The sequence below is a fragment of the Equus przewalskii genome, chromosome 1 (assembly GCF_037783145.1).
Source record: "Equus przewalskii isolate Varuska chromosome 1, EquPr2, whole genome shotgun sequence".
In the NCBI taxonomy this organism is placed as follows: Eukaryota; Metazoa; Chordata; class Mammalia; order Perissodactyla; family Equidae; genus Equus; species Equus przewalskii.
In genome coordinates, this window is record NC_091831.1 from 114,698,909 (window position 1) to 114,725,798 (window position 26,890).

The 26,890-nt window shown below is 42.2% G+C and overlaps 2 protein-coding genes across 35 annotated transcripts in view; both read right to left on the bottom strand.

Moving 5' to 3' along the window:
* FAH (fumarylacetoacetate hydrolase) overlaps positions 1–8,229 on the bottom strand; it is a 35,473-nt gene extending 27,244 nt beyond the window's left edge. Inside the window, exons 1-4 of one of the 2 annotated variants that reach the window (XM_070572546.1) lie at positions 7,865–8,229; positions 3,471–3,581; positions 2,178–2,299; positions 1,619–1,668 (exon numbers count right to left, since the gene is read on the bottom strand). In XM_070572546.1, coding sequence (XP_070428647.1) covers positions 1,619–1,668; positions 2,178–2,299; positions 3,471–3,581; positions 7,865–7,945 — 364 coding nt within the window. In that variant the 5' untranslated portion in view covers positions 7,946–8,229. The remainder of the gene's footprint in view (positions 1–1,618; positions 1,669–2,177; positions 2,300–3,470; positions 3,582–7,864) is intronic. The other variant, XM_070572557.1, reaches the window with a different exon arrangement.
* Positions 8,230–22,508: 14,279 nt separating this feature from the next.
* ZFAND6 (zinc finger AN1-type containing 6) overlaps positions 22,509–26,890 on the bottom strand; it is an 80,997-nt gene continuing 76,615 nt past the window's right edge. For all 33 annotated transcript variants that reach the window (XM_070572803.1, XM_070572763.1, XM_070572814.1 and 30 more), the window contains 2 exons: positions 24,805–24,918; positions 22,509–23,426 (listed from right to left, as the gene is read on the bottom strand). In XM_070572803.1, coding sequence (XP_070428904.1) covers positions 23,278–23,426; positions 24,805–24,918 — 263 coding nt within the window. In that variant the 3' untranslated portion in view covers positions 22,509–23,277. The remainder of the gene's footprint in view (positions 23,427–24,804; positions 24,919–26,890) is intronic.

The following is a 26,890-nucleotide window of genomic DNA, read 5'->3' on the forward strand; positions in this document are numbered from 1 at the left end:
TGCCAAACTAAAAAAAAAATGTTACAGTTTCTGCTTCTGTTGAAACATACACGTTTTCAATATATATGTACAAGTCTCTATCATGATCACTTAAAAGGGGTTGGAGAAGGTGGTGTCCAGGCCAGGCTGTGAGGCAGAGGGAGAGGAAAGCCCAGCCCCTACCCTGGACGTGCTCACAGACTAGCTCAGGGGGCAGGGCATGTTATTCCAAAAGACTGAAAATGATGTGGTGACAATGTTGTGTACTTGACACCATTGAACCGTACCATTAATATGGTACATTTTACATTATAACTTACCACAATTTTAAAAAAAAATTTTAAAAACCTCCTTAACTATAAAGCTTGTTATTTACTTAAAAAATACACATATGAAAAAATAATATAAGGGAAAGAATGTAATATTGAGGAGCAATACCAGTTGAGATAGACACAAGAGACTTACATACAGCATGATTCCATTTGTATGCCGTTTCTAGCAGAGGTAAACCTATGGGATAGACAGTGGTTGCCTAGGGGTGGGAGCAGGAACTGACTGCAAACAGGCACGAGGGGACTTTTTAGGGTGATGAGTGTTTTAAAATGGGATTGTGGGGATGGCTGCACAATGTGTTGACTAAAGTTCATTAAACTGTATACTTACAATGGGCGCAATGTAGTATATGGAAATTCTATCTCAGTAAAGCTCTCTAAAAGGACGGACGGTTTAGAAAGAAGTTGAGAAAACGAAGAACACAGAGAAAGGAGATGGAAGGGGAGGAAGAAAGGAAAGGAGGAGCAAAGTCCTTCGTCAGGGAGCCAATTGATGCTGAGTAGAAGGCAAACAATTCTTGTCATACTTGGGTTTTGACCTGAGCTATGTGCTTCTGAGCACAGCATTTGAACTGTTTCTAATTCTCAAACCCTTAGACGAGAGTCAGCAAATACCGAACCTGGTGTCCTTGTCTTTTGGAAGTAGATTAGCTACAAGGAAGGCCTCCGGAGGCTGTTCTAGGATAAGGACCACAGAAATGGGGGCAGAAACAGCAGAATGCCTACCAGGACCCTAGCCAGAAATCCTGTCTTCCCACAGGGGCTGTCAGGACCAGCCAGCCTCTCAGCACACATGTGCCCAGGAAACCAAGCAGGCAAGCACCCCGGGGGCTGGTGGACAAGGAGGGAGGAGCCTTCTGCCTCAGCCTGATTCTGCCTCTCTCTGCTCCGGGCTAAGAGAGTTCGGACAACTCCAATTTCCTGACTGAAACTCCAAATAGACACACTGCCAAGGGCTCAAACTGCGGCTCTTGGGACCCTCTGGCCTCTTCAAAACTGCTGACTCATGGACTGAGCTGAGATCACTTCCCCCACAGTCTTTTGGGAAAAAAGAGTGATTTGCTGTGCAGGGAGGCATGTAGCCAACCGCAAATTTGAGCAGCCAGCAACTACCCTCGGTGAGAGGTCTGGCCTAAATTTAGACACGGCCTGAGTCAATGCCTGGGTCAGTGATTGGGAGGGGGTAACAGCTCCAGAACCCCTCCTCTGTCACCTCCCCAACCAGGAAGCAGGAACCAAGACACCTGGCCAGCCATCCTAGCCCACTAAGCTGCTCCGTGCATGTCCTAGTATAGAGATGTACTCACCTATGGTGGCTGGAAGATGCATTGTGGCAGAAGCCTGGGGGGTGAACGCACTGAAACACAGAACCAGGGACTTCAAGGTCAAGCAAGCGGCAAAGCAGGATCCCTGCCCTGGTTGCCCACCCGCAGGTTCAGCCCAAACCATCCCAGAATCCTGCTGACAATCTCCAGTGAAAGCTCCTGGCTGGCCTCGGGCCAGGGCTGGGCTGACTTGGGCCACACTAGGGAGGGTGTCCACCCACGAAATCTGAGATGCCTCTTCTCTGCCTCTATGTTTCACTCTAGGAAACGGGCTACATTACTCCTACTCTAGAAACCAGACAACGACACAGACGATGCTGATGAGGAATGGCTGAGAGAGTAAGGGAGTGGGCAAATGGGCCTGACCTGGCCACTCCAGTCCAGGGACAGAGGTAATCCCAGTCAGCCCAGAGCCCTCCCACCAATATGTAGCCAAGGCAGGGGCTGGATGAGGCCAAGGCAGCCAAGTAGTGACTCAGAACAGCCCTGACGACCACACTGTCCTCTTCTCCCCGCCCACCAACATCCACGTGCTCCTCACTGCTTCCGAAGCTCCGTGTCATCTCTGAGCCTGGCTTGGCTGGCAGACAGCAAGTTCTGCAAGAATCCTCTTGCCTCCTTCCAGGCAGCCTGACCCAGGCCCATGAAGCTGTTGAGAGTTGGCTAGGACCAAAACAGGAAGAAAGAAGACAATGCATGGGAAAGCCCTGGGCAGAACCCCTCCTGTCAATGGGAGAAAGGCTGGCCAGCAGGCCAGAGCCCCTGTCAATCACCTCCAGTTCAGTCAAACTGACAGACCTTCGCTCCTTAGTTCTGTCATCTGTTCATCAAATTGAGGAAAGGCATCACCTTTCCCGGCGGGGCTTCATTCCCTCATGGACTTGCAGACAATTGACAAAACCCAAGAGCTGCTATCTGAGAGAGCTTCCCGGTTAAGCTTGGCCAGGCCTGCAGCTGAAGGTGGCTGCGTTCCTCCAGTGGAGGCACACTCCAGTCTGCAGGGCTATCGTGGCCTAAAGCGATCCCCTTCAGATAAGTTAAGAAGAGGTTTCTTAGGCAGAGAGGCATGGCAGAAAAATCACCTGTGGATTCTAAAGGCCAGAGTTCCAGCCCCAGCTCTTCTAGCCATGTGACCTGGGAGAAGTGTGTCTCATTTCACTGCTCAGGTCCTAGTCTATCTAAAGAGGATTCCAATTCCTATGCCAGAAGGTTGCTGCGACGACTGAAGGAGAAGATGTGTGTAAAGCTCCTGGCACATAGGAGGTGCTCAATAAATATCACTCTCCCTCCTGACCCAGGGAATGGGAAGACGCATATCAAAGCACCTGACCATTTGCAGGGAAGTCAATTCACGTCCATCCCACGTGGACGTGTACTTCAGGCTGACTCCTAAACGGTGGCAACAGAGATGACACTTGGGGCAAGCTGTCCATTCCTCCCAGGCTGTATCCAGGCTGGAGCACCAGGCACATGCTCCTTCCCTCAGAGGGCCCAGCAGCTGCCTCATACAGTCAGAGGATCAGAGTTTAATGAGGAAATTAACCAGTTCTTGGAGCCTTGTCTCAGAGAGGCTGGGAAAGGCCCAGGATTGCAGGGAGATTGACACTCTTTCACTCAGGAACCGCCCCCCACCCCCCACAGTGTCCCAAGGCCACCTCCTGTCCTGGTAGACATCTTGTCTGTCTCAGAACAGCCCCAGCCTTATCCAAGTAAAGTCTCTGAGACCTCTGAAGGCACTACCTTTATCAGAAATGGAAGGCAAAGAGCTTTTTTTGGGTGGCATTTGCAACAAATGCCACTGAAATCTGGGGCAAGCCATGTCACAATGTCCTACCTGATCGAAGACATCCTGGTGTTTGGAGAGGACAGGCCCAGTGAAGAGGTCCTTAATGACACTGAGGTCCAGGATCTGGTCACCAATGGCCACACCAATCCTCGGTTTTGGCTGAAGGAAGACGGCATGGTCAGCACTAGGAAAACCCTTGGACCAGAACTGGCTGATTTACACAGAAAGTCTGTCTATTTAAGAGCCCATGGGTCCCCCTTTAGATGGCCCTCTAGGGAGAAGGACTGAGGAATTGGATCCTTAGCATCATACCCTAATCCTGCTCCCTTTGCCTCCCAATGGGCTTAAATTGGCCCGTATTCTCTGCCCAGGCAGAACCTAGTGTTATCTCTGCCCCTAGGATGAGAAGGAAAAAGAATCTTTGTTCGCTGAATGGGAAATAAATTAAACACCCTTTGGAGTGGGGAAGGTGTAGGTGGCCTAGTCCAAGCCCTTATCCAGGCAAAGTCCCCAGCAAAGTTCCTCAGGTCTTGTTAAATGCCTCTTGTGATGAGAAGCTCACCACCTCACTGTAGCTGGATTATTTCTCAGACTTAACCTAGGCCTTCATTCAGGGCAATTCTTTTGCACAGCAGAGCAGAGAGGGCCTCGTGCACAGTGCTGAGGGCCAGGGGCTTGGATTAATGAGCTCTTCTGTGGCTCAAACAGAGCAAAGCTCAGGTCATGAGGGAGCACAAAGCCAGAATTCTCAGAACGTGCAGGGAAAGTTCCTTTCTGCATCATAAAATCCCAGCTTCAGCTCTGACTATGAAGATGTCTCAAATATTTGGCAAAGCCGAGCCTTTGCCCCCATGACCCTGAACTTTGCTCGTCCACAAGGAACCCGAGAGCTCGTCTGCAGACTTGACCTCTTGGGGCTCTGTCTTGAGCCTGCCTTCTAGCTCTCCTGAATGACCAGCTTTGTCATTTCAATTCCAGGGAGCTTAGATGTGGGATTAGTGACTGGCCTTCTCTCCATAGGCTGCTCATTTCTGCGGGCTGAGAGAAGATGGCCATCTCTCCATGCACATCAGCCCCTGTGACCAGGAGTAGACAGAGCCACACCTCCACCTTGCCCTGGGACCCCAGGCAGACCCTGCTCTAGGGGAGCCTGCCTGGAGAGTCTGGCTACTCACTTCCAGCTCCACTGCTCAGGGCCTCAGTCTCCCCCTCTGGAAAATGGCAACTGCTGTGAGGCACAAGGAACTGGGCCACCTGGACCCCAGAGCTGCTCACTCAAGGGATACGCCAGGCAGAGCCCGGGCCATTTTTCAGACCACAGCCCCCACACCAAGCAGAAGGCAGGAAGGAGCCACTGCCACTGAACAACCTCCAAGACCTAGTCACAAAAGTGGCTGCCTGCTTCCTCGGCTGCAAGCGAAGCCGAGAAATAAAGCCAAGAAGACGCCTTTGTGCTCCAAACGGTGACCTGAGGACCCCAAAAAATAGTCTGTCTGAGAGTGTGAGTCCCTCTACTTTAAATGTCGGAAGTTATTTTCTTCAGTGCTAGACGAGAAGGGGCTCCCGGCTGGCATCCAGCATTCCTGAGTTCCGCCTGCTCTGTCACTCACCATCCTATCACTTTGGACAAGTCCCTGGCCCTCTCAGGGCCTCAGGTTCCCATGAACAACTTGAGTGAGACAAACTAGGAGAGATACCCCATTTGTCTAACTTTAAGAGAATAAATGTGCACTGCCTCAGTTCTATAACATTTGGTCACATCTGATAGAGAGTTGTCCAAAGGAAAGCTTTACCCAGCTCCAAGCTGGACAAAGAGGGAAAAGTATCAGGTTTGGATGGTGACAAATGTGGAGTACAACCCCAAATCTGCCTTACTGGCTGTGAGACCTGGAACAGGATTTTTAGCCTCTCTAAGCCTCAGTTTCCTCATCTGTAAAATGGGGACACTAACACAATGGCAGGTTTGTTGTGAGAATTCAATTAATCAACATCTGTAAATCCCTCATCACGAGGGTAGATATTTATTCAGACAAAACCATTCACGGAGCACCTGATCCGGCCCGGCCACACATGAAGGCCACTACAGCGCTAGGGACAGGAAACAACCTGGTTCCCGGCCTCCAGAAGCAAAGGAAACGTAGGGTGTGGTGACAGATAACGACCATGGCTGGCGGGGGGGGGGGGCCTTTGGTGAGCACGCTTAGTGGACATCTCTGAGGAGGTGACATTTAAGCTGAGTCCTGAAGAGTGAGAAGGAATCAGGTATGTATAGAGTAGAAGAAAGAGTATTCCAGACAGAAGGAACAACACATGCTAAGGTCCTGAGGCAGGAAACTGCTCTTAGAATATTCTAGAAACTGAAAGGCAGCCCCAGTGTGCCCAGAGAGGGCAGAGAGGCAAGAGGCAGAGGCAGGGCCAGATCACAGAAACTTTAACAACTCGGCAGTCAGCTACAGACTACCGCAGTCCCTATATTTCAGAAGTCATTGTCCCTGTCTTCACAGAGAGAGCCATTATACTCTCTACCAGTCCATGAGCAACCCAAGATGGAGGGAGGGTGTCTCTTGTGTCCTTGATCCCCAACTCCCAGCCCAGGGTCTGACCCAGAGATGGGGTTCACAAGCACTTGCTGAATAAAAAAAAAACGAATAAAGTGATTGCTGGATTAATTCACTATTGTTCCACCCAAATTATAAAGGGCTGGCTGCCAGCATAGGGGACGGGGACGCTTTGCCTTGGCAACCAGACCAGCCTGAAGAGGCAGACACCACCCTTAGGATGTCCAATACCTGCAATGACAGATTCAGGCGAGGCCTGTTCCGCTTGAAGGTCCTGAGCTTCTGGAATGCCAACGGGGCCAACTCCCCACTCCCAGCACTTCCTTCGGCTGGCAGTAGGAAGGGATTCTCTCTCCCAGACCTCCCTAGTGGCTGTTCCTAATTCTAATATGACACATTCTAATCACCCTCTAATACGAAAACAGCAGCAGCACCATGTCTGAAGGTCACTAGCCACACTCTAAGGGGCATTAATTCCAGATTCCTCTGGGAAAGCAAGCCAGAGCACCCCACCAGGCTCTCACAAGTGTTTTCATCTAATTGCTTTGTACTCCCAGGAAAGGTGAGGACACAAGTGCTGAGGGCAGAGTGTTAGAGTGCAAAGGGAGGGCTGCCAGCAGACAGTGGTTGGTTAACACAGGTTAAGGTTTAACTTGTCTCTTATTTGTATCTGTGTCCCTCTAGGGAACTGAGTGTTAATTTTTTGTGTGCTTCCAACATCTGGTCAGGACTGGCAGTTGTGAAACCACACAGAGACTCTGCTAAAACAAGGCCTTTTCTGGAGCCAGGCCCACAAAAAACCAGCCAGTTAGGGCCAGTGATCAGCCATGGGGGCAGGGAATCCCCTCTCCGGGAAGGGGGTGACTGCCAGGAGCTCCATTTAGCAAACATTTCCTGAACACTGTTGGGTGCAAACAGATTCTGAGGTTCTGTGGTTTACAGAGCTGAGTGAGGAGTGCACCTTTAAAGTTGGGAGCAGAAATCTAAGCAAAAAATACCACGAACAAATCCAAGGGAATCTGCTTTCCCCATCCAGGGACCTTCTTAAACATTTGTTGATAAATCCCCAATTTTCAAAGATTTCTTTTTACCAATCTGACTACTAAATGAAAGCACTAAGTGAAAGTTCATCTCTCTGCCCAAAAGGGCTTCTTCTGATTAGCAAGGGAATGCCAGGGATCCCACACCAGGAACTGAAAGGATTTCAGCTGCAGGCAAAGAAACTTGCCATCTTAGATCCCATAGCTCTACTGCCAGCAAAATGTGCTCATCCCTCTAAGCTACTAAAAATACTAGGGTCAACTAATACTTCCCGGGTTCTAGGCTTAGGAGCTAACCTGAGAAATGAACCAGCCATAACGTGGTGTCTTGTGGGAAGGAAACACCCCAATAACTGTGGAGTAGGCAGAAAGATCGTGCACTTCAGAAACTCGTCGGTAACAATAATCGAATTTGCTCTGCTTGCCTGGGAGGGAGATTTACATATTTCATTTCATTTTGCACTTAATTCTCATACAAACCTGCAGAAATTAAGGCTGAGAGGTTCAATAACTTGCACATTTAGGAAGGTACCGGGCGGTATTCAGACCCACACGTCCTCTCCACCATCGGCTCAAGAGAAAAATGGCCCCTGCCTCCGCCCCGCCCCCATCGCACTCCTCAGGGCGGGAATACGAGGCGAGGCTCCCCAGGCCCCAAATGACACCGGGGGTCTTCGCGAGAGGCGTCTAGCAGGGAAACGACGGGCCTGACATCCTACTCGGTGGGGTGCTGGCGAGAGGCGGCAGGGGTAGGCGAAGGCCCGAGGAGGGGGAAGGTGGAGTGGGGGCCCGGGGGAGGGGACGCCCTCCCTCCCCGCGCCCAAGGCCGAGCGCAGCTGCTCACGTTGCTTTTGGTGGAGAAGACGCCGTAGGGCAGGTTGTGGATGGGGAAGTCTGAATCCGCGGCCACCGGGACGAACGACATGCTGGCAGGCACGAAGCAGGGCGGCGGGCTACGGGCAGCGAGCGGGACTGGACTCGGCCGGGGCGGTGCGGCTGGATCGCGACCCCTGCAGACTCTGACCTTTCAGGCCCGCCCGTCTAGAGCTCTCTGGGCGACAGAGGAAGGACCCGGACCGCCCCCTCCGCGGACCCCGCCCCTCCGCGAGATCCCGCCCCTCCACAAGACCCGTCCGTCTTTGAGCGCCCTCCTCCCGGAATCCACCTCCCGGGAGACTGTCCAACTTCCACTGCAGGACCCTCGGTCCTACGGAGAGCACTCCCCAGCTTGGTATTTAAGGCTCTGCCCTGGGTGGACTCCAGCCTCTTTTTTTCCCGGCTGCGTGCCCTGCTTTTCAGCTTATCAGAATTCTTGTCGATTTCCTACACATAGCAGACACTGTCACCCCAGGCGCTACCTCCCGGGCTCGGAAGAATACTTCCAGTCGCATCCTTTCTGCCTTCATAAACCATGCTAATCCGTCAGCTATGACACTTCCACCCTATCGGTGAAAAGAACAATTGTACCTGTTTGGAAGGCTCAAATGAATGAGAATTAATCTTCTAATATGTATAACCCACCTGTTTATTCCACATTCCAGTGTTAAAATGACGTTGACAAGCTATTTGACCTTGGACAAGTTACTTTATTTCTGCCAGCCTCAGCTTTCTTCTCTGTATAATGTTGTTGATAATAGTTCCTACTTCACAGAGTTGATAGGAGAGTTGAATTAATTGTGGATCGCTTGTGCCTGGCATACAGAAACTATATATGTTTGTGTGTAAAGAGAGAGGGAGGGAGAAAAGAGAGGGATGGAGAAAAAAAGGAAGGAAGGGAGAGGGGGAGAACAAATTTACATCTTAATCCTCTTTCCAATGCACGTGGTTCTAACTAAATGGACGAAGATTTAAGATCCACCTCTGGCAGTAACTGTCTTTAGCCTTGGATAAGTTAAAGCTCCAGTTAGGAGTTTTCTCATCTGTGAAATAGAGGTAGTAATTAATAATACCTACTCAAGGATTCCTGTGATGGTCAAATAATGCCTGGCACGGAATTTGTGATCAATTAACTATATCTCCCCCAGGGACATGCAACAGAAAGTCAGCCATTCCTTTGTTTCATGGTTTTGCTTTTCTTGATGAAGAAAATCAAAAAAGGAGAGAACAGCACTATAAAGGTAAAGCAGTAACCACTGATTGGAAATAAGTTTATAATATAAATGCAAATTTCTTAGAAATCTAAAAATTATTCTTGTAAAATTATAAAAGTATAGGCTGCACAATGCCTACCAATACGCGAACCAGTATTTGAAACAAAGTTTTGATTAACTCGCTTTAGTCGTAAGTTAATGAATTAATGGATACACAAGCAGAGCTGACTGAAAATAAATATGAAAACAAATTTAAGCCAATATCCTGGAAATTATTCTTTTTTTTTTTTTTGGAGGAAGATTAGCCCTCAGCTAACTACTGCCAGGCCTCCTCTTTTTGCTGAGGAAGCCTGGCTCTGAGCTAACATCCGTGTCCATCTTCCTCTACTCTATACGTGGGACGCCTACCACAGCATGGCTGCCAAGCAGTGCCATGTCCGCACGCGGGATCCGAACCAGCGAACAGCGGGCCGCCGAGAAGCGGAACGTGCGAACTTAACCGCTGCGCCACCGGGCCGGCCCCCCTGGAAGTTATTCTTAAAGAACATTTGAAAGGTTGCAGAACCATCCCAAGTTTGTAAAAGTAACCCTTTCCCTTCAAAACATTTTTTAATGAATAACAACAATAAACAGGCAGAAAGACCTAAAACTAAATAAGTTGCAGCTCCTTTGCTGCAGTGTCTTGCCTCATTTCACCTCCTATCTGCTGTCCTCCTCCCTAAACGTTTAAGTCATCGTCACTCTTCAAAGCACACACTGTCAACAACCAGTCCCAAGTCCCCAAGCAGTTCCTCCCTGTCTCCCTTCTTCTGTCATCACCTCTAGGACAACTCTGCCTTTTCCACAAGATCAGCAGTAAAGTGTGTACCAAATAATTTGTAATTAGAATAAAGTATTAAAATTGTGAGTGACTAATGTAAAGAAGAAAGAGGAGGAGGAGGTGAGGAAGGAGAAGGAAGGGAAGGGAGAAGAGAAAGAAAGAAAGAAAGAGAATGATGGGGAAGGAGGGAGGGGGAGAGAGAGAAGAGGAGAAAGGAAGGCAGGAAAGAAGGGAGGGAGGGAAAAAGGGAAGAAGGAAGGGAAGGAGGAAGGAAGACAAAGAATGTTAGGGCCGATTCAAGGTGTTGTCTGTAATGACTCATGTCCCGTCAGCTGGACTTGTTTGAGCCGATGTTGCAGCCAGGACGCTGGGAACACACATGAGAGCACTGTCTGTGTGAGTGCTTCAGGCACACTTTTAACCAGCTAGGATGACATGGGATCCTAGCATAGTTGGAAAAGCAGTCAGCAGTTGGGCAAAAGTTCCCTGACAGTTCTTGAGGAATGGCCCAGTGAATGCAGGGTTAGGGAGGCTGCCCTGCAGTTTGGCTTGGAGAGAGGAGAGGCTAGAATCTGGCAGGATAACGTGAGATTAAAGGGCCTGAAACCAGAAGGCCTGAGATGTGGGATATTGCAAGTAGAGCAGGCAGCTGAGCTCCACTTTCTAGGCCCTGAGATGACTGAAGCTGACCAGTGATCAGCCTATAAGGGGCTCAGTCTTGCCCAGTCTCTTGACTCTCATCTCCCGTCCTGAGTGGCCCTGCCAAGACTTCAGTTTTGGTTAAGTCTGCCTTGGGGAGAGAAGGAGGGCAGTCTCTGGCAGTGGTAGGTGATCTGACTTGTTTTGGTAGGTTCCAGAAAGGGAAAAAGAGGAGTGTTGCCCCCATGGCATGGAAGATACAACTGCACCACAGCAGCTTCAGTTCCTCTTTCACTGAGCATGTGCTGTGTGAGCGATGATGGGCCAGCAGCTTCCAGTGAATACAAACAAGCTAATGAAAACCTGGATGATAAAAGCCCTGTAAGGAGAAAACCGAAAACATTTTTGGGTGAAGTGGATGGGGCAGATGTGTGTGTGGGAAGGGGTGTGGGCATAGGATAGTTGAAGGGGGAGTAAGATTTTGTAGTTTTAAAATAGACTTGCCAACCCACTAATTATATGTAATGTCCAAAAATGCCAAAGCTGTTCTCTATTTGGAAAAAAACATTTGAAGTAACTTGCAAATATACTATATTTTCTTTTCTTACTCCTTTTTTGGGAGGGGGTGTGTTGACATTACAACAATTATAAGAATTTTAAGGAAAATATCCCCATAATCCACCATCCTACAGTCTTCGCATCTTCATGTTATTTGTTCATTCCATTTGTGTGCACATGATTTTTGTGAACTTTACATAGAGGCAATTTTTCAGTCTTTGCCTACATTTTTCTCCTGAACATTTTTCTTGGCCAGATAGACTTCATTATTATCATTTTCACTGGCTAAAGAAGTTGCAGTGTTTTGGATGGTAATCATAATGAAGCAGTGAAGATGTGCTTGCACAATGTTCTTCCTTTTCCTACACTGTTATCTGAGGGTAAATTCCTGTGTCAAAGGGTGTGGACGTCTTCAGGAGGAGTCGTCTTAGCAGCTCCATCACTAAGGGCTGGTTTGAGCCTCAGCAGCACCAAATCTGGTGCCTCCCTGGATGCTAAAACTCAGCACACTAGAGGTTCCAGCAGTTGCACTGCAGGCCTCATTCCACAACCATGCCCTGCGTTCCTTTACAGGAGAACTGGGAAAGGGCTTCCTGAATCCAGGGCACAGATATCTTGCAAGGGCTCCAAGAAGCTGACAAATGCCATTCAGATAAGCAGGACATGGACACTGCCTGCACTGGGAGCAGAGTGGGGTGGCCTTTTTTTGTGCAATACTCCATTCCCCTTCTCCCCACCCTACAAATTTCAGTTGCACTTGAATTACTTGAGTCCAATTCCAGGGTCCTGTAAATGTTGAGCCCCTTTGAGAGAACAGAATGTCACTCATGTTTGTGCACATAACATATTTTCCTCTGATGCTAAAATGTATGATATACATGCTAAACACATGGTGTCCACTATAAATGTGTACAATAAACATGTCTGAGCACGAGCCTTAAGAAAAGATATTTACCCCACTGAAGCGTTTGGCCTTTATCACAGTTCCTTGTTTTCTTCACTTCCCTGAAACAGAGCCAAGCGAACCAGCTCAACCAGGGCTGGGTTTTTTGTAACATAAATTTTCTTCCTGCCCTCTTTCAGTTTGTCTTTTGTCTGCTTTAACTGTTTCAGGTACTACTGTATCCATATTTTGATGGAATACTGCCTCAAAGCCATTTTGGATTTAAGCTGGATCTGAACGACCCATAAACGATAAGCAGCATGTTAAATAGAGTATCACTGACAATTGACTTAGTAATAATATACAATGAGTTTTCACTTACTGTTATGAAAGCACAGGCAACTTTTCAGATTCTTCTTTTCTGTAATTTCAACAAGGTACTTATAACTTTATTTTGCTTTCTTGTAAGAATACATATTGAAGAGTTTTCCCACCAAACTTTTCCTTTTACCATCTGAATTTTCAGGGCCTTTTTGAGCTAGAGCTGTGGGTCCTACCCTGTACCCAGAAATGCAGAGAAATTATGACACTTAACATGTTTATATTTATATATTTAACCTGTTTGGTGTAGTTAAATGGATAATTCTCAGTGCTTTTCTCTGTCAACAGTAACTGCACACTAAAATACATCTCTGCTCCTTCCTAAGATACTCCAGGAATATAGCACCAAGGTTAGGCCTGCTTATCTCTCACCTAAGCATTCCAGACCAAAAGCTCTACTCCTAGTCTGCAATCTGCCTTCCCTGCTTATTATTCCAAATCCCCCGACCCCATCCCCCTGTGCTGGACAGACCAGGGTAGTCCTGAATCTTCAGGGTTTACCATGCGTACACTCCCTCTTGAGGGGAGTGGCCCAATCTGTTCTTTGAGCCTCTGCAGCACCAAATTTGTTGGTGCTGCAGGGGCTCCTGCTGGTATGTTCAGGGAAATCAGCACAGCTACCCTGGACACAATGCACTGGGTTAGACCATCGCTGTCTAATAGAATGTTCTGCAATGATCAAGATGTTCTCTATCTGTGCTATCCAATCTGGAGCCACTAGAGCATTTGAAATGTCACTAGTGAATGAAGAATCAAAGTCTTCATTTTATTTACTATTAACTGCTTTAAATTTAGAAAGCCACATATGGCTAGTGGTTACTACACTAGACAGCACAGCTATATACTCTGCTGTCTGTAGTGGTGTCCTATGGCCCTGAAATTTAACATGACTTTTTTCTTTTTTTTAAGTGAAAGATTTGCTGTGTTACCTAAAAGTAGACCAAACCAGAGAGCCAGAAGAACCAGTCCAAACATATCTATCTTCTGCAGGGGTTTCTACAGAGTTGTCTGATCCTACCATCAGAGGAGAGCCACTTTGTGTTTTTGTTTAACTAAGACAGTTTTTTAGAGCAGTTTTAGGTTTAAAGAAAAATTATGCAGAAAATACAGAGTTCCCATATACCCCCTAGTCCAACAGTTTCTTCTATTATCAACATCTTGGACTTGTATGGTAGATTTGTTACAATTGATGAACCAGTATTGATACCTTATTCCTAAGTAAAGGCCATGGTTTACATTAGGCTTCTGCTTTGTGTTGTACAGTTCTGTGTTTTGACAAACGCATAATGTCATGTATCCACCATTACAGTATCATATAGACTTAGTTTCACTGCCCTAAAATTCCCCGGTGCTTCACCTATTCATTCCTCCCTTCCTCCACCTGAACCCATAGCCACCACTCTTTTTACTGTCTCTATAGTTTTGCCTTTTCCAGAATGTCATATAGTTGCCAGCCTTTTAACACTGGCTTCTTTCATTTAGCAATATACATTTAAGGTTCCTCCATGTATTTTTGTGCCTTGATAGCTCATTTTTTTTATTAAGATGATGATAGTTTACAACCTTGTGAAATTTCAGTTGTACATTACTGTTAGTCATGTTGTGGGTACACCACTTCACCCTTTGTGCCCTCCCCCCACCCCCCACCTTTCCCCTGGTAACAACCGATCAGTTCTCCTTGTCAATATGTTAACTTCCACCTAAGAGTGGAGTCATACAGAGTTCGTCTTTCTTTGTCTGGCTTATTTCGTTTAACACAATACCCTCAAGTTCCATCCATGTTGTTGTGAATGGGATGATTTTGTCCTTTTTATGGCTGAGTAGTATTCCATTGTGTATATATACCATATCTTCTTTATCCAATCATCAGTTGCTGGGCACTTAGGTTGGTTCCATGTCTTGGCTATTGTAAATAATGCTGCGATGAACATAGGGGTGCATGGGACTCTTGGAATTGCTGATTTCAGGTTCTTAGGATAGATGCCCAGTAATGGGATGGCTGGGTCATAAGGTATTTCTATTTTTAACTTTTTGAGAAATCTCCATACTGTTTTCCATAGTGGCTGCACCAGTTTGCAGTCCCACCAACAGTGTATGAGGGTTCCTTTTTCTCCACAACCTCTCCAACATTTGTCACTCTTGGTTTTGGATATTTTTGCCAATCTAATGGGTGGAAGGTGATATCTTACTGTAGTTTTGATTTGCATTTCCCTGATGATTAGTGATGATGAGCATCTTTTCATGTGTCTATTGGCCATCCTTATATCTTCTTTGGAGAAATGTCTGTTCATGTCCCCTGCCCATTTTGTAATTGGGTTGTTTGATTTTTTATTGTTGAGTTGTGTGAGTTCTTTGTATATTATGGAGATTAACCCTTTGTCGGATAAATAACTTGTGAATATTTTTTCCCAATTAGTGGGCTGGTTTTTGTTTCAATCCTGTTTTCCCTTGCCTTGAAGAAGCTCTTTAGTCTGATGACGTCCCATTTGTTTATTCTTTCTATTGGTTACCTCATCTGAGGAGTTATGGTGTCCGAAAAGATTCTTTTGAAACTGATGCCAAAGAGTGTACTGCCTATATTCTCTTCTAGAACTTATTGTTTCAGGGCTAATCTTTAGGTCTTTGATCCATTTTGAGTTTATTTTGGTGAATGGTGAAAAAGAATGGTCAATTTTCATTCTTTTACATGTAGCTGTCCAGTTTTCCTAGCACCATTTGTTGAAGAGACTTTCTTTTCTCCATTGTAGGCCGTCAGCTCCTTTGTCAAAGATTAGCTGTCCATAGAGGTGTGGTTTTATTTCTGGGCTTTCAATTCTGTTCCATTGATCTGTGCACCTGTTTTTGTACCAGTACCATGCTGTTTTGACTACCGTAGCTTTGTAGTATGCTTTGAAGTCAGGGATTGTGATGCCTCTGGCTTTGGTCTTCTTTCTCAGGATTGCTTTAGCAATTCGGGGTCTTTTGTTGCCCCATATGAATTTTAGGATTCTTTGTTCAATTTCTGTAAAGAATGTCATTGGGATTCTGATTGGAATAGCGTTGAATTTGTAGATTGCTTTAGGTAGTATGGACATTTTAACTATGTTTATTCTTCCAATCCATGTACATGGAATGTCTTTCCATCTCTTTATGTCATCATCAATTTCTTTCAAGAAAGTCTTGTAGTTTTCATTGTATAGATCTTTCACTTCCTTGGTTAAATTTATCCCAAGGTATTTTATTCTTTTCGTTGCGATTGTGAATGGGATTGAGTTCTTGAGTTCTTTTTCTGTTAGTTCACTGTTAGCGTATAGAAATGCTACTGATTTATGTACGTTGATTTTATACCCTGCAACTTTGCTGTAGCTGTTGATTGTTTCTAATAGTTTTCCTATGGATTCTTTGGGGTTTTCTATATATAAGATCATTTCGTCTGCAAACAGTGAGAGTTTCACTTCTTCATTGCCTATTTGGATTCCTTTTCTTTCTTTTTCCTGCCGAATTGCTCTGGCAAACACCTCCAGTACTATGTTGAGGAGGAGTGGTGAAAGTGGGCACCCTTGTCTTGTTCCTGTTCTCAGAGGGATGGCTTTCAGTTTTTGTCCGTTGAGTATGATGTTGGCTGTGGGTTTGTCATATATGGCCTGTATTATGTTGAGGTACTTTCCTTCTATATCCATTTTATTGAGGGTTTTTATCATAAATGGCTGTTGGATCTTGTCAAATGCTTTCTCTGCATCTATTGAGATGATCATGTGGTTTTAGTTTCTCATTTTGTTAATGAAGTGTATCACGTTGATTGACTTGCGGATGTTGAACCATCCCTCTGTCCCTGGTATAAATCCCACTTGATCATGGTGTATAATCTTTTTGATGTTTTGCTGTAGCCGGTTTGCCAGAATTTTGTTGAGGATTTTTGCATCTATGTTCATGAGTGATATTGGCCTGAGCTCATTTCTTTTCATCACTGAACAGTGTTCCATTATATAGATGTACTGTAGTTCATTTATCCATTCACATACTGAAGGACATCTTGGTTGCTTCCAGTTTTTGGCAATTATGAATAAAGCTGCTAAAAACATTTGTCTGCAGGTTTTTGTGTGGACCTAGTTTTTAACTCATTTGGACAAATACCTAGGATGCAATGGCTGGGTCGTAGGGTAAAATTATGTTTAGCTTTTAAGAAACTGCCAAACTGTCTTCCAAAGTGGCTGTACCGTGTTGCATTGCCACCACCAATGAATGAGAGTTCTTGTTGCTTCACCTCCTCAGCAGCATTTGTTGTTGTCATCAGTATTTTGGATTTTAGCTATTCTAATAGGTATGCAGAAGTATCTCATTGTTGTTTGAATTTGCAATTCCCCAATGACATATGATGTTGAGCATCTTCTCATTTGCTTATTTGCCACCTGTATATCCTCTTTGATGAGGTGTCTGTCATTCAGGTCTTTTGCCCATTTTTAAATTGGATTGTGTTCCTATGGTTAAGTTTTAAGAATTAATTGTGTATTTTGATAAAGTTCTTTATCAGATATGTTTTGCTAATATTTTCTCCCAATCTGTGGCTTGTCTTTTCATTCTCTTAACAGTGTCTTTTGCAGGGCAATTTTTAACATTAATCAAGTCCAACTTACAATTTTTCCTTTCATAAGTTGTGATTTTGGTGTTTTATCTAAAGTCATCACCAAACCTGAAGTCACTTAGACTTTGTCTTATTTTATAGTTTTAACTATAGTTTTATAGTTTTGTGATTTATATTTAGGTCTTTGATCCATTTTTTAATTTTGGTGAAAAGTTCAAGGTCTTTGTCTAGATTCATTTTTCTGCATGTGAATGTCCAGTTGGTCCAGTACCATTGGTTGAAAAAAGACTCTTTTCTCCATGAATGGCATTTGCTCCTTTGTCAAAGGTCAGTTGACTGGATATGTGTGGGTCTGTTTCTGCGCTCTCTGTTACATTCCATTAATCTGTCTATTCTTCCGCAAATACGAGAGTCTTGATTACTGTAGCTTTATAGTAAGTCTTGAAGTCAGGTAGTGTCAACCCTATGACTTTGCTCTTCTTCAATATTGTGTTGGCTATTCTCGACCTTCTACCTTTCCATATAAACTTTTGAAATTTTTGTCAATATCCACAACTTGCTAAGATTTTGATTGGAATTTTGTTGAATTTATAGATCAAGGTGGGAAGAACTGATAATATTGTCTTCCAACAATCAACATGGAATAGCTCTCCACTTCTTTAAATGTTCTTTGATTTCTTCCATTACTATTGTAGTCTTCCTCACATAGGTCTTTTTTTAGATTTATACTTATTTCATGTTTTTGTTGGTGCTAATGTAAATGGTGTGTTAATTTCAAATTCAGATTTTTCATTGCTGGTGATTACAAAATTAATTGGCTTTTGTATATTAACCTTGTATCCTGCAATCTTGCTATATACACTTAGTAGTTCCAGGGTTTTTTATGTTGATTCTTTGGGATTTTCTACATGGACAATCATGTCATCTGTGAAGTTATTTTTCTTCCCAATTTGTATACCTTCTTGTCTCACTGCATGAACTATGAATTCCAGTACAATGTGGAATAGCAGTGGTGGTGAGAAAGGACATCTTTGTTCCTAGTATTAGGGAGAAAATAGTTTCTCATCATTAAATATGATGTTAACTAGGCTTTTTTTGTATATGTTCTTTAGTTAGTTGAGAAAGCTTCTCTGTATTCCTAGTTTTGAGAGTTTTCATCACGCATGGGTGTTGGATTTTGTCAAATGCTTTTTCCACATCTATCAATATGATATTTTTCTTTGTTAGCCTATTGGTGTGATTACATTAGTTGAGATTTTCATATGTTGAACCAGCCTCGCTTACTTGGAATAAATCCCACATGGTTGTGATGTATAATTAATATTGTTGTATTCAATTTGCTAATATTTTGTTGAGGATTTTTGCAACTATGTTCATAATAGATGTTAGTAGATTTCTTATAATATCTTTGTCTGGTTTTGGTATTAAGATAATGCTGGCCTCACAGAATGGATTAGGAAATATTCCCTCTGTTCTTACTTTCTGGAAGAAACTGTAGAGAATTGGTATAATTTGCTCCTTAAATGTTTGGTAGAATTCACAGTGAAACCATCTGGGCCTGGTGCTTTCTTTTTTGTAAGGCAATCATTATTATTTTTTGAGGAAGATTAGCCCTGAGCTAACATCCACCACCAATCTTCCTCTTTTTGCTGAGGAAGATTGGCCCTGAGTGAACATCCGTGCCCATCTTCCTCTATTTTATATGTGGGACACCTGCCACAGCATGGCTCGATAAGCGGTGCCATGTCCACACCCAGGATCTGAACTGGTGAACCCTGGGCAGCCAAAGCAGAGCATGTGAACTTAATCCCTACACCACCGGGCCAGGCCCTGTAAGGCAACCAATTATTGATTAAATTTCTTTAATAGATACAGGCCTATCTATTAGATAATCTATTTTTCCTTGAGTTTTGGTAGATTGTACCTTTCAAAAAATCAATTTCATCTTAGTTATCAAATTTGTAGGCAGAGTTGTTCACAATATTCCTTTATTCTTTTAATGCCCATGGGATCAGCAGATAGTGGCCCTTTTCCTTTCTCAGAGAGCCACTTTTCAATATTAAAAGTATGTCAGTGGCCTTTGGGGACTCCAAGAGGCTACCCTCTATAAAGGTTTCCACATGTTGCTAAGGTCTTTTGTTGGTTAGAGTCTATCCATCTCTTATCTCTACATTCCTGACTTTCCATTCTACTGGCTCTCTGAATTACTCTTGATGCTGTTAATAAAAAAAGGAGAAACACAAGGGCAGGAGGCCAGTCTTTGAAAAGATATTAACAAACTACGTAAGTTCTTTCCTAAATTCCCAAGAATGTCTATTTAGATGTTCTAGAAACTCTATGAGAAAAGGGGAAGTCTAGCCATCATCAGTTTAGTATAAATTGTCTTCACATTGGGAAAAACATCTTCTGAGATATGTGCTTAAAGGAATAATTTCAAGACTGCACTGCAGAAAGTTAGCAGTCCAGGAAAATTAAGGGAAAGAACACTTTGCTAGACTTGAACATAGAAATCTCAAATTAGCGCATGAAGACCAAAGAACAAGATAATTTGTGATTTATGGTATTAGTATTTAGGTGTACAGTAAAGCTGAAATGCTCTGTGTGAATGGATTTTTCTGACAGTTTTAAAAAAAATAATTAGAAATTGAATGGTGAGGCCAATTCCACAGCCATTTCATGCATAACCTCCAATTTCAAAATGCAGTCATCAAAATTGCTTTATAACTAACTTTTTCAACACTTTGGACTTCAGGTACAGAAAACTGGATTAATCATAATCCTCGGTTTATGACACCCTCAACACTGGTTCACATATGGCCTGATATTAGCTATGTCTAATATAAGCATTCCGAACCTACAATCAGAACCTACTTACTCTCAAAAATGTTGAGGCCTTGACCATATGGTACCACATCCCATGCCTCTTCTCATTTAAGGGTATCATCCTGAATTTTCTCTTCATCACTACTCTGCTTCCTCTTCATATAAAATACATCTATACGACTTGCAAAAAAAAGCGTATTTTATTAAATTTTTTATAGGTGAGCATGTTACATATTTTGAGATGTTTTTTGCTTACTATACTTCTATTTTGTTGTGTCACAGGGATCATTAGTTTTGATTACCATATAATAGTCCACTGTAACAATCTATCACATTTTATTTAACTATTCTTCACTGGGGACTTAGGTTGTTTCTGGGTCTTTGCTTTTGTAAATAGTGCTATGAAAATTCTTATACAGGTCTCTTGTTATCTATGTGCAAGTTTTTCTTGGGTATACACTTAGGAGTGAAATTTCTGGATTATGGTATATGTGAAAGTCCAACTTTAAAAACTAAGGCCAAACCTTCCAAGGGATTGAACCACTTTTGGTTAACACCAGCAACCTATAAGAGATTATGTGGATCCCAACACTAGACATTACCAAACTTTTAAACTTTTAAATTTTAAAGTATAAAATGGTATCTCATTGTGTTCTTGATTTGCATTGTAACTTCTCCCAGTTTGTGACTCATCTTTTCACTTTCTTTGAAGAAAGGTATCTTGCAGTATGTGTTGTTGAATAGAGCACCTCATTTTAGTAGACAAACTCATCAACACCACTTTCAGTTAAGGCCTTGTGTCTTAAGTAGTCCTTCTCTATCCCAAGGTCTAAGCAGCAGTCACCTTTACTTTTTTTTTTCCTGAGTTTTAAAATTTTGTCTTTTACATTTAAGACATTTCTTTCTTTTCTTATGTCTGGTGTGAGATAGGGATCAATTTTCACCTTTTCCCATACAGATAACCAATTGTTCTAGCTCTAATTACCAGACAGACAGACTCCTTTCCCCAGTGTGGTGTGCCACGTCTCTCTTATACCAGAGTTCAGTCCATGCATGGTTCTTCTGGGTAATCTAGTCTATTCCATTGGGAAATCTGTACATCCCTTAGCAAATATCATGCTATTTTAATTAACATTGCTTCATAGTGAGTCCTAACATGTGACAAGTGCCCACATCCCTGCTCTTAATTTTCTGAAATGTCCTAGCCCTTCGCTTTCTTTTACCTTTTACTTTAGAACTGCCTTAACAAGCTCCATTAGAAAACCTGGTGGGATTTTGAGTGGACCAGCTTTGAATCTATCGGTCTATAAATAACATCTTTATGATAATTGTCTTTCTAGCATGAACATGTCTATTTATTTTGGTCTTAGTTATTATGCCGAAATAATGCTTTAGAGTTTTCCTAAAGAGGTCTTTGACATATATTGTTAATTTTCTAAGTACCTGGTATTGATACTATTCTAAATGGTGTTTTTGGGTTTTTTAGTTATGACTGCTGTAATGAAATGCAACTGGCTTCTGAAAATCAATGTTGTATCTAGCTACCTAACTAAACTTTGTATTTCTAGTACTTTCTCTATAGATTTGGGTTTTCTACAAAAACAAACATGTAATGTACAAATAGTGTTTCCTCCTTTCTACTTCTTATGACTTTGTTTTGACTTACTCTATTATCTAGGATCTCCAACACAATTTTGAATGTAAGTAGTGATAGCAGGTAGCCCTTTTAAAAGGGAATGAGTTCTTTTCTTTTTGGAACGTGCTTGCTTTTTTGTTTGGTTGGTTTTACATAGAAACTATCAGCTTAAGGAAACTCCTTTCTAGCACTAATTTATCAACAGTTTTTATCATAAATGGATGTTAAACTCTATTATATACGTTAACTGAATCTATTGAGATTGTTATACAGTCTTCTCTTATTTTAATCTGTTAATGCGACAAATTACATTTACAGACTTTAATCCTAAGCCATCATTACATACTAAGATAGAACACACAAGTAGAGTAGTAAGTAAACAAATTTAGGGAGCTGGCCCCATGGCCAAGTGGTTAAGTTCATGCGCTCCACTTCAGCGGCCCAGGGTTTCACCGGTTCAAATCCTGGGTGCGGACGTGGCACCGCTCATCAGGCCATGTTGAGGCGGCGTCCCACACGCCACAACTAGAAGGACCAATAACTAAGAACATACCACTATGTACTGGGGGGCTTTGGGGAGGAAAAGGAAAAAAATTTTTTAAAAAAACAACAAATTTAAACCTATAAATTTATTTTGTAAAATACTGCTTTCATCTGTTTTACATATTTCATGTTGAAAAAAATGGTTGCTGGCAAATAAGTTTGAAAACCACAGGACAAATGATCTTGAGGGTCTTCCTACTCCACAATTTTCTAATTGCCATGTTTGAATTATGCTCTTTCAGTTTCTCTAATCTTACCAGAAAAAGAAGCTTTTACTAGATGCTAATTCAATGAGAGAGTGCAGAACAGAAAATCAGGCAAGAAAATATGACATCCAAGTGATAGAAAGAAGTTCCTGGCTTTAAAGAAACGCTGATATCTTCAATTTACAGGAATGTAAGAATACAATTTATCATCAAAAGATTAGTCATAAATAGATACAAGATGAATGACAGTAGTACTCTTACAAAATTAATAAAGTAGAAAACCAAAGGACCAAAAATCAAAATGAACTACCAGAAAGAATATATAGAAAAAGTAACACAAGGGAATGCTACGGTTTTCCTTTTTATTTAATCAAAGACTGGTGGATAAACATAAATACAGCACAATTACTTCAGATCATTCTTCATATTGTATATACAGACTGATGAACGTAATGTGAAAGAAACCTGCAGTCAGCAATGAAACGCATACAGCTTTTCCTTTCCCTTGCTCAAAAAAATTTAAAAACACACAAACTTAGAATCTCATCAGCACACACTCCCTTGTGACAAATGATTCAGACATAAATAGTGGGTACAAAGAAACTATACGCTAACATATGTATAACCTTTGTTAATGAAAAAACAGAAGCAGCCATGATGATTAAGATACATTCAGTTACTGATAACTAGTTGTGCCCTCAAGGGCACTATCGAAAGAGAAATCATGCTGCAGAGAAAAAGCTATATATACATACACAATGAGAAAATAAACTGCAAGATCAACGCATGCATGTTTAATACTGGGAAAATCACAACCCTCCAAAATTTCTCCATATTTGTTATAAAAGCCCTCTGCACTCAACTAAAATTAAAATGATCTTAAAGGATAATACTCGTAAAGTTTACTTAAGTCTTTTCGGCCACAGAAACTGCAATGGAAATAAATGTTCAGAGTCATTTTCAAAACAAAAACAAAAATCTATTCTTCTGATGACATGCATGATTAAAAGTTCTATGCAAGATACATTGCTCTACATTCCCAACGACTAGGAAAAAAAAACCTCAAGTCAATTTTTAGTTTGCAGATGGTCAAAGGATTTTGTATTCCAGCAGGAGTTCAAATCTTCTGGATCTTTTCACCAACAACTACTGGATTTTCTTTTCTGATTTTCTCAGCAGCATCAGCTTTGTAATTGTAAGAGCAATTGTGTACATCTGAGTAACGGTGCACACCACAGTAAACATTTCCACACCGGCATTCAAAGCCTGAAAATGGATTAACACACATACGTGAGTTGATGGAAGGTCTAAGTATTAAGCTCCTCAGCATAATTAATGGGAAAAAGATCACGTATTTAGGGCAGCAATCTAAGAATCACTCTAAACAAGCAGTTTCATGACCTAGTAACGTTCTCAAAATTCACTACCTGATAGTTCCATTTCTTGTTCCTATATACAAATATAGGTTTGTACCCCAGCAAGGCATACCCACTTCTCTGAGCTCAAGTTTTTCCACCTGTGACACGGCCACAATTACTTCCTATAAAAAACTGGATTGCTAAATTGAAAATGTGAAAACATTTCTCGAATACAAATACTACAATAGGAAAATAAGCATATGCTTAGAACGCAATCTTAAAATTTAATTAAGAAAGACGAAATGAAATTTCTGACAGAACTGTTAACACACAACACAGTATCCGTATTACTTTCCTTAGGTAACCTCCACTGGAGATGCGGACTATACTTTGGCTGAGTGATTAAGTGCATGGGATCTAGAGTTAGGTTGCCTAAAGCATGAATCTCCTTACTAACAGGCAAATTACTTAACCTCTCTGAACTCAGCTTCAGCTGAGTTACAGCTACATTCCCCATTTATGCTCCCTGAATATGCCTTATTCTTTCCTTTCTGAGTTTTCATTCAAGCTATTCTTTCTGCCTGAAATGCAGAGTTATAAATCCTCCCTATCCTTCAAGACTCAGCTGAAACATTCTGCCTTCATACATTCCTTTAAAGACCTCTACTCCACACTTCTCTTATATAAATTAATTCTCCTGTCCCTGAATTCCCAAAGCAATCTATCTGACTGCACTCAACGTACTTTCTTTACTAAATACCCAAGTAGTATTTTGAACATTTTTTTCTCCCTCTCTTAATAACAATACCATCTAAGAGCTCTGTTACATTAGTCAACGTATACTCATTACTTATTGTGAGGCAGCACGAGGCTAATCACCTTACATGTATTAACTCACTGAATCCTCGCAACAACCTATGATTAGCCATTTTACACAAAGTATCTCACAGCTCACCAAGTACTTAAATATTCTCTCTCATGCACATTTTCTGGCTCTTTGAAGGCAAGAGCCACATCTTTGCTCTTTCACAGCACCTGGCACACTGACCTTATTTGTCTAATATTCTCAAACTCAGCTGAAATGAATTTTTAAAAGAAAAGCTATTCATTTAACTTTTAGGTATACAATTAAAGCTACTTTTATTTCTTCAGGAAAATTCAGAAACTGATGCATACCCAGTATTAACTATCATGGGAAGAGAAACAATCTTAATTGAAGCCAGTAACAGTAAGCCATGAGTTATTTTAAAACAATCAATTTTAAACCATTTGATTTAGGCCCTTACCAGTAAGTCCCACTTTCTTCCTGCACATGAAACAGCGATTCTTTTTCTGTTTTGGTTTATCAAGAGACTTGCTTTGCTCTTCAGATGGCTGCTGTGCTGTATCTGATACTGAAGCTGACAGAAATAGGAAGGTGGTAAAACTTATTCAGTAAGATTTGATATTTGGTGGTGGTTGTCCCCTGACCTCCACTGATCTGTTATTCAGAGAATAACCGAGGACTTTATCTATTAGCATGGAAAGATGCTCACATTAAGTTACAAAGTAGTTTATACAATATTACCCCCTTTTTGTTAAATGTATGTACGTATATATGTATGTATACATACACACATGCAGATCTAGAAAAATACATTGACGTGCTAACAGTAGCTCTAGAAAGTGCTGTATTTTCTAATTTTTCTAAAAATTATGTATTTGACCAATAAAAGGCACGTGCGCGTGCATGTGCGCGCGTGCACACACACACACAGACACACACACAGACACAACTTGGGTATTCTAAGAGAACGTATAAGAAAATGGCCATGTGTAAACTTCTAAATATTGCTGGGGTCAGAGCTATGTAGATTTCTCAGAGAACAAGGAAAAAAAGGCTGAAACCAAGATTCAGTGGAATACTAAGTATGTTTAAAATTCTCAGAATGTTTCAAATAATACCTTTAAAATGCTAGGAATAAGATAAATTTATTAAAATCCTTTAAAATGCTAGGAATAAGATAAATTTATTAAAAGTTATAATTAGATAATAAATTGCATTAATGTAGTGAAATCAAGGCCAGCTGCAACAAGATTCAAGTCAAATTACTGCCCGTACATCCTAAATAATGTGACCCCCTCCCTCCCGTCACTAACTACCCTGGCCTTCCTGAATTCTATCACCAGAGTAGAGTCCATAAACATGACCTAGCAGACATGACATCTTGCTCTAAAAACAGTCAGTGGCCTGCCACAGATCAAGTTGATATTTTGTCACCAACCAGTCCTTCAGGAATCTACTGCTCAACCAATCTACGGGGCTATACTAGGCACCTCTGCTCAGACTGTTACCAATTCAAAAGGGCTTCCTTTCTCTCCTTCATTTCATCTAGGTCCTCTTTTTCTTTTTTTTATGATTAAGCTCAAGTATCCCTTTCTCCAGGAAACTCCTGTCTCTGCAGCTTTTCATTCTAATTACCATTAACTCCCTTAAAAGTCTCTACCAAATACTGGGCACTTCACAAGAGCCCCCTTTTCAATCCATGCTTCAGATATTGCATCTAATCATCTGCCTTAAGTGAAAATCTAATGATGTGCCCCCCAACGTTTGAAGTTCTTTGATGACTTCCCACTACCCCCCAGGATGAAGTCCAGCGGTGCTTCATGATTTTTCTTATCCTTCTTTCTCTAGCCTTGTCTCTCACCATTCCTCAATAATACTCCATGCTTCAGTTGTACTGAAGTATCTGTAGTATTCCTGAACATACCAAATTCTCTCTTCCCTCTGGGCTTTTGAAAAGTTGTCCTTTCTATGTGGAACACTTTTTCCATGCCTTCTTGTCCCTCTCTTTATCTGGCTAAGTCCAATTGTCTTTCTTGTTTACGCTTATATCAACAACACTTACTCCATTCCCTTCCCCACAACTCAGAATAGGAAACCCTACTATGTGCCCCAATTGCACTTTCCACACTATTATTAATTGCCTATTTGACTTGACTTAGCTTTACGTGAACTCTTTCAGGACAAGAACCTGTCCTTTTCATCCCTGTTACCAGTGCCTAACCCAGTGCCTCCTATCACACAGCAGGCACTCAATAAAGATCTGTTGAATTGAATTACTGAATTACTTACCTTTTGTATTTATGTGCCCTGTTTCCCCAACTACACTGTAAGCCCGTTGAGGAGAGGGATGGTATCTTATTCCCTTTTTGAATCTCCAGCACCTATCATAGTGAACTACACATAGCAGATGCTCAAACATTTGGTATAATGGATTCTAAGCTGCTTATGTTAACATGTTATCTCATATTTTAAAAAAACATGACAAAAGGAAAAATTCCACAAACTAACAAGTAAATATGCAAGAATGAAGAACCCTACAACATGAT